At 38.1% G+C, this 7,967-nt stretch overlaps 1 protein-coding gene across 1 annotated transcript; it reads right to left on the bottom strand.

Moving 5' to 3' along the window:
• Nucleotides 1-3,647: 3,647 nt before the first annotated feature.
• On the bottom strand, nucleotides 3,648-7,356 carry galr1a (galanin receptor 1a). The gene is made up of 3 exons (XM_005943540.3): nucleotides 6,582-7,356; nucleotides 6,242-6,307; nucleotides 3,648-4,783 (listed from the first exon to the last, which is right to left on the bottom strand). The coding sequence occupies exons 1-3, from the start codon at nucleotides 7,233-7,235 to the stop codon at nucleotides 4,430-4,432; spliced, it is 1,074 nt and encodes a 357-aa protein (XP_005943602.1). The 5' UTR covers nucleotides 7,236-7,356; the 3' UTR covers nucleotides 3,648-4,429.
• Between the last annotated feature and the right edge of the window lie 611 nt (nucleotides 7,357-7,967).

Consider the following 7,967-nt stretch of genomic DNA (forward strand, 5'->3'; position numbering starts at 1 on the left):
CTAAACAAGGCTGTAATGGCCCACCGCCCCATTCACCTGCTCCATGGAGGATTATTTGGAGGTAATCTATTGTTAAACAGCTTTTAGAGTGATGGATGAAAATGCCTGCGACCTATAGACGATCAATTCATATCTAATTAGCCCATATTATTTATGACACATTCAATAGGCTGGGTGGGAGTCTCAGGGGAGGGATAGAGGAGTCAGCTGCCACAGAGGGGAAATGACAAATGGGAGAAGCTTCAGGAAACAGAACTGATTAGCATACACGATCTAGAAATGCATTTCCAACCAGCAGAGAAATTAAAGTTAATTTAGATGGAAGAGAAAGGAGAAAATACAAGTACCCACCAAAATAATCTGATTGATTGAAATTCTTAAATTATTATTTGTTATCCCAATTTTTTTTAAATTTGCTCTTTAACAATCCAGAAATATAAAATTTAAACAGTTTAAACATTTAAACTTCTTTTGCAGAAGATGCAAATTAAACAGAGCAGAGAAAGAGAGGCTTGGATATCAACACTTGTGTAAGCCTGACCTCTGCTGTTCAACTGAGGTTAAAACAGCTTTTTAATTAACATCAGGAAAATCGGTTTTCTTGCATTTTCCTTTACTAACGTGTCCTTTCATCCTCATATTTTTTTAGACCTCAGATGCAGTCATTTTCTTCAGGGCATGAGACTGATATATATATATTTTTTTCTTCACATAACTGAGGGACCTGCAGTTAAACCAGCTCTTCATCATCCTCCCTCACTGTGACGCTGCGCCTTTAACTCAGTTTTCAGCTAATGGAAATTAAGATGAGCATCATTTGAGCATATTACATAACATAGTCCATTATTACAAAATGATTAAAGTGAAATGAGTCATCAGACAGGATGCTTTGGGTCTGTATACTTTATGTTCTAGGTTATCTTCAGGAATAACACCACAGTAAAGAATATCAAATCATGAAAGAAGGAATAAAATTTATCATTTCGTGTTCGTATTTATGAGAATTACATGGGTAAGTCGCAGTCAGGTGCTGCTAATCAAGTGCTTGATTGAAGATCAGCAAGTGTGACCACCACTAAAAAAGCAGAAGTGTTTGCACTTTGCTGGTCTGAAGCATTCAGCATTAACACAGCCCCACAATCTAGGTCAAACAAATTCAAGCCAAGGTCAGACCCGCCAATGCTCCGAGATACTGTAAAAAACAAACAAAGTTCATGACAGCACAGTTAGAAAAAGACTGAACCAAAAGTGACTCAGAGTTGAGATCAATTACAGTAAAAGTACCTCAAAATTATAGGAATCAAAGGAATCAAATAGGAAACCTTTTTTTAAACGTGTTAACGACACTGTGGAGCCACAAAACTGTACAAAAGTAAAAGATGTACTAAATGTTTAGCAATGTTTTTTTTTAAATTTGTAATTATAAAAAGTAATTTTGTATTTATTATTGATCAACCTTATAAAGTGAATGTTTCATTCAGTTGTTTATGGGTCGACCACATGATGTTTTTATGAAATGAAACTAAATAAAATGGGATAAATATATTTAGATGTATTTATTGTTAAATTACTATAAATTTAGACTTGGCAGTCACAAGTTTGTCATCTGTATTCTGAACAGTATTTGCTACTTGAACTGTGTTCCTGCTTTAACTCGCAGTCAGAGCAACAGGACATCATGTACACTGCAGAACAATAGAAGCAAATTGTATAAATACCAATGAAGTGTTCACATTAAAGGAAACTGTCACCAAAGGTGATTTATTTACTGGTTCTTTAAAGCAAATCCACTTTTTAGATCTAAAATCTCCTCATTCTCTGTGTGCATTGTTTGTATTTGTGTGCAAATGCTTTTTATCTCTTTTCTAAGACAGCACTCGAGTCTGCACTGCCCCACTTTTCAGTGTAATAATGCCTGCAGAGGGCAGACAATACTGCAGAAAGGAGCATGCACAGTTACCTGTTTGCAAAAGTTAATCAAATTCAGCCCGGGGGATAAACAGGAAACAGCATGCAATCTGTGCAATAAAGAAGCCAGGTAAGCAGGCTCAGTGCTGCTCTGGTTATATCAGAGCAAAGTCATAACATCAAACATGTTTCATGCACACATGAGCTATTAAAAAGAGTTTATTGGTTTGTAACATAAATTATTCATGTCTTTGTACAACTTGAACACACATACTGTACACTTACACATTTTGGTTTTAGACATTTCTTTGCTTGCAGTTGGTGCACATAGTTTCCGCACATTCAGTGAAAACGCTTCACACAAAGTCACTGCCTTTAAGTTCCCTCTAAACAAAAACAGACTACACAACAGGCAGACAACACACACACACACACACACTGGATAATCCATTCAAAACACACAGGAAGCCACAGATTACAGAGAAACTTAAGGTCTGTGGCAGCTCAGGTGAGACTATATTTAACCTTCACCTTTGATCTTTGAGAGCAGAACGGTTATCTACAATGTGATTTAAATGATGCATTATTGCATTTGCAGTGGCTGTAGCTCAGGCGGTAGAGCAGGTCACCTACTCACCAGAAGGTTGGTGGTTCAATTCCAGTTCCAGTCTACATGCCACATATCCTTCGGCAAGATATTAACCCCATGTTGCCCTCCGATGCATCCATCAGAGTGTGAATGCGAAGTGATTGGGTGAATGCACGAGTTGTATAAAGCACTTTGGGTGCTCAGTGAGAGTAGAAAAGCGCTATACAAGAACCAGTCCATTTACCGTTATCACTTACGCGCATATATCTCTGGTATAGACTGTACAGTATGTACATTCCATTAGGCAGACAGAGTTAAATTGTAAACTAATCATCTAAAGCTGGGCAAAATAACAATTATCACTGGATCTTCCAGCAATATCTAGAAGCTTCTGTCCAACACCTTTTGACTGATCCTGGTAAATATTCACCAGGCAGCCGTCTCTGGGGCTGAAAATTAAGCCAATAGGAAGTGCCAAAAACGTAGTTCCTAAATTCGTGGGTGTATCAAAAAGCATCATTTCATGGTGCTTTAATCTTTGTTCACCAGTAACAATCGAAACACACACTGATAGAAAGAGGAGATTTGTGAGTTTCACACAGTTGCCAGTAGACATCATAACAACAGCAGTGGCTGCAGTGACATCCTCACAAGCATACGGAACAAGTTTGACTATCAGGACACTTTGAACACTTGTGAACATTGTAAGTTTGGTATGTAAAACTTTATATTCAACCATGCAAGTTTCTATATCCATTACTTAAAAAAGTATATAGCCTTTTGAAATTGAATGATTCTCTTAGATACACCCTGTATCATTGATGCTAAGTCCAGAAGTGATTCAGTCCCCATAAACTCACATGTTCAAAATGTTCAGTGGTAGTAAAGAAAATAAAAGGTTAAAAAGTGGTATGAAATATAGCAGGGGTGTCAAACTCAAACACACAGTGGGCCAAAATTCAAAACTGGAACAAAGTCGCGGGCTAACATTAATATTTATTGAAATATATTTATTCCTCCAGATATGAGAATGAATCTTTTCTTATGGACTCAAACACATTTTGCTGGAAAACTGAATATGGAACAAGCAAAGCTTAATACTAAACAATATTAGCTGTATAATACCAGTAGGCCAGCTCTGATAGTAATTTGGTATGGCTTCGCGGGCCAAATGTAATTAGGCTGCGGGCCAAATTTGGCCCGCGGGCCAGAGTTTGACACCTATGAAATATAGCTTTGATCTCGATAATGTAATGAGAATCTTATTTTATAACTCAGCACATTTAACTTGAATTAAATCTTATAATAATTCATATTATTTAATGGTGGTTGTTATTCACTTTTAATTATGCAAATAACCAGTCAGAGAAACCCATGCTGCTGTTGTGTTGAGTGAAGTTTTAGTATTATATTTGTATTTTGGTTAATTATTACCAATTAGCAATAATCATTCTCTGTGCAAATCACCAGTGCATCGATGCTAATCTTGCTAGCGTTACCTGATAACTTCACTCTTCACCATCCTGTACAAACGTATACTCACTTCTGGCATCATAGACACTGACAGTCACGATACCTACAACAAGTCTTCACAAATCAGTGGGTGACATTTAGTCATGTCCATATTTTATATACAGACTATATATATTACACAGATTTTTTTTCCTCCTCTTGTAATCTGTTTGAGCAGGAAATGGGTTGATATTTCCTGACATTTAAAATTGTTACTTCTTGTGTATACATGAGATATGCAAATGTGCCACATTGAGGAATGAAGGCCCAAATCAAACATGCTCTTTAAAGTCTTTCAAAATACAAATATCAGTCGATATATGAAACTCTGGATTTGGTTAAACTTTCATATCAGTAGTTTCAGCCTTTAAAAAAATCCATTATCCGGCAGGCTGTACTCAGGATGCACCGCCAGTGTCATCAAAGCATTTTACTGATCTGAGAGTCGTGACCTTTATAAGACACGCTGATATTAGTAGAAGGTGCCGTCTCCATTCTGCTGCGGGGGTCTCTGTTTTCGTTCAGAGGACACTCACTGGGCGCCCGGCACCAGAAAACCTGCTTATACGAGTTCCTGAAGTTCTCAGACAGGAAGGCATAGATGATGGGATTAACAGAGGAGTTGCTGTAGGCCAAGCAGTGAGCCACCATCCTGAACACGAAGGAGGCCTGGTTCAGAGGGAAGGAGCCAAACTCCACCCACAGGTGGACGATGTGATGAGGCAGCCAGGACAGACAGAAGACAACAACCACCACGAGGACAGTCTGAGCAGTCTGTGGAAAAGAGATGATCACAGGTCACGTGTCACATAAGGGTATGAACACGTTTCCAAAAAAGTTGGAACATGTGTAAAATGTAAATAAAAGGTGAATATATTTATTAGACATTTAAACCCTATACTTATTTAAAAGTTTACAAGTGCAACCAATCAAAAGTGCCATTGCTTTTGAAAAACATCTGTTCATTTTAAACTTGATCCTAATCCCCTCTTCTTCTAACAACACTCTGTAGAATTTATATGCTTTACTATATACTGTCAGGTCTTTACTGCAGGCACTTTAAAACCCTAACTCTTATACTCAGAAGCAATTCTGTTGGAATATTCCCAAAACACAGTTTGGCATTTTTTCGCTGAAATAAGGCTTCAGGATGGAAGCTGTTGTCCTAGCGTTGTGTATCATTTAGCAATAATGGTGCCTTCATAGATGTTATCCATGCCATGTGAACTATCAGGAATGCTGTCTTTGAACTCTGACAAGCTGTTTGGTCTCTCTCCTCGTGATGTCCAAAAACTATTTTAAATTTTTATTGGTCAAACCATAAGAAAGTTTTCTAGTTTGCCTCACTGCACATTATGGTGGACCAATACTGCCAAAATCAAACATAAATAAACAAATAACTTAATAAAAATATGTCTTTAAATGCATCAGACAGCAAAGCATCTTTCACCTGCTCCCCTATTCTGGTCATTACAGCAGATGGATCCACACGTTTGATTCTCTTCCTGATGCAATGCTTGCACGGGTTTGCCACTTCTCACAGTCTCAAATTAAGGATCTTTTGCATGTTAGGTGAATGTGGTGACCACTATGGAGCCACCCATTAATTGCATGAGATATAATACCAAATTAAACACAGGCACTGACTAATCTATCAGCTGTGAGACATATCGAGACTTCAGACATATATTTTTTTCTTTATTTTTTCTTTTATATCTTTATTCAATCATTTTTTTTAAATTTTAAATTTTATTGCTAAATTCTTTGGTAGTTCCAGTCTTCCACACATGTTTGTTTCACCAAAAGTGTTGCTGAGCCAATGCAGTAAATTGAATATTTGTGTCAGTTTTTTACTGCAGTGTCATCTAAAGACCAAAAGATTTCTGAATAAATGCAGAAAATTTGAACATTGTTTTATTTAGATTTTATACATTTACTTTTTTTGGAAGCAAGGTGGTATAAATTATTGGAAAAGAATTGTTAGTGGATAGCTCAGTGCCGAGTTTTGAGCCAAATGCAATAAAATGACACTTCACAGCATCACCAGAACCCCACTGGGTAATTTAGTCTAGATTTTTATGCTGACACATAAGTGCTGTAAATGGAGTTCAAGAGTGCAGGCATTTTTATCTGCACCTAATGAGCACATTAACCTCTCAGCCAGCGAACTGTTCAATCACGACTCCTAATTTAGTGAGAAATCAGAAGCAAAAGAAAATTGCTTCCACCAACCTTCTTTTTGGAGAGCTCGGATTTTTTTGAGACATTCTTGAGCTTTTTGTGCAGATGATTTAAAACCTGAAAACACAAAACGCACATGTGAATGTTTTCAAGGAGCAGCCAATTTATTTCACGTTTATTTATTTTCAGAAAGACATCTGGGCAGATGTTGAAGGACGACTTAAACCTTTTTTACAAACCAATCCATTGTTGTTAAAATAAGTATTTTTTACACTATAAAAGAGAGAAATGCGATCTGAATAACAAGTTAACGCATTAATTTCTTCAACACTTTGAAAATTCGTTATTACACTGTATATTCATGGTCACATGTTGACTCGTGCGCGCTCACCTTTGCATAGCACACAGATATCAAAGTGAGAGGCAGAAGGTATCCAACCACAAAGGTGCACATCACGTAGACTTTCCTCTGGTGTTCCGGCCAGACCTCCCAGCAGAAGGTGTTGTTGTTCTCCCTCTCCACGATGCTCTGGTAGTGCGCAACGGGAGCTGCCATGACCACAGACAGTGTCCAGATCAGCACCACTCCGAGCATGGCATGCCTCTCCACCCGGATCGAGGAGGATTTTCTAGCGTGGACGATGGCCACGTAACGGTCCACGGACATTGCTGACAGAGTGAAAATACTGACCAGCATAGACACGGTGAAGAAATAGTGGATAAACTTGCAAATGAACGCTCCGAGCACCCACGTAGGCAGCATGTAGATGGTGGACTGGAAAGGGACGCAGAAGAGGAGGTAGGACAGGTCAGCCACGCTCAGGTTGAGGATGAATATGTTGGTTGTGCTTCTCGGTTGTCCGGGTTTACTGCGCGCCAGCACGGTTATGACCAGTGTGTTCCCAAGCACACCAAGAATGAAAATGAGTCCAAATATTAGAAGAGAAATGAAGTTATCTACTCCCATTTCCAGGATGATTTTAGCTGGCAGCCTCATGGTGTTGGTGGCGAAAGGCTGACTTTGGTTTTCCACCTGTAGCTCCATTATTTTCCAGCAGTGAAGAAAAGTTACATGTTTTTACGAAGGATGGATAACCTCTATGAGGCTCACGCTGAAGATAGATTTCCTCTAGAGTAAAGACAGGACAGAGCTCGTGTATTTGCAGGCTGACCCCCTCCCCACCTGCCTGCCTTCCCGAGAAACGTCACCATACTGTACGCACCAATACCTTTTCACTTTTCAGCGGCATATAGCCAGTGAACCAGAACTAAAAAGAAACCAGGTGACTGCTTTAAGAATTCACGTTAACAAGCCACATCCAGAAGTATTCAGTACCACTTTATTAAACCAGGAAAATCCAAAAATAACACATGCTGGCACATGGAATATGCTATATGAGAGGAAATAGATCATATACATGCATACATAAGTACTTTATTTGTAAATATGGCATGTATTATCTCCCCCAGAAGCTCACTTCAAGCAAAAATAAATGGATTTAGGTATTTTCAGGGACAGATAGCATGACGATTTATTATGCTGCTCTGAGACTTTTTAAGTCTTTTCATAGATTCCTTATTCCTTTTTTCTTTATGCTTTTATGAAGTGTCCATTGACAGAAGATAACTGATGTTACAATGTAAAAGAAACAGTCAAAAGTAAAAAACAAAATAAAACAGAGGTTTAATTAAATATTTTTGTCATTATCATTTGTAAAATCTTAATAAAGTATCTGATTTGTAATCCTTGCTTATAAGCAGTTGGTATGAATTCAAA

The sequence above is a fragment of the Haplochromis burtoni genome, unplaced genomic scaffold (assembly GCF_018398535.1).
Source record: "Haplochromis burtoni strain Fernald_Lab_line unplaced genomic scaffold, NCSU_Asbu1 Contig_171, whole genome shotgun sequence".
In the NCBI taxonomy this organism is placed as follows: domain Eukaryota; kingdom Metazoa; phylum Chordata; class Actinopteri; order Cichliformes; family Cichlidae; genus Haplochromis; species Haplochromis burtoni.

Excerpts from the sequence above, each read along its gene's own strand:
- galr1a (XM_005943540.3), bottom strand. The coding sequence starts at position 7,235 with ATGGAGCTACAGGTGGAAAACCAAAGTCAGCCTTTCGCCACCAACACC. Across the intron at positions 6,308-6,581 it reads TATCTGTGTGCTATGCAAAG|GTTTTAAATCATCTGCACAA; the intron begins GTGAGCGCGCAC and ends TTGTGTTTTCAG. Across the intron at positions 4,784-6,241 it reads CCGAGCTCTCCAAAAAGAAG|ACTGCTCAGACTGTCCTCGT; the intron begins GTTGGTGGAAGC and ends TCTTTTCCACAG.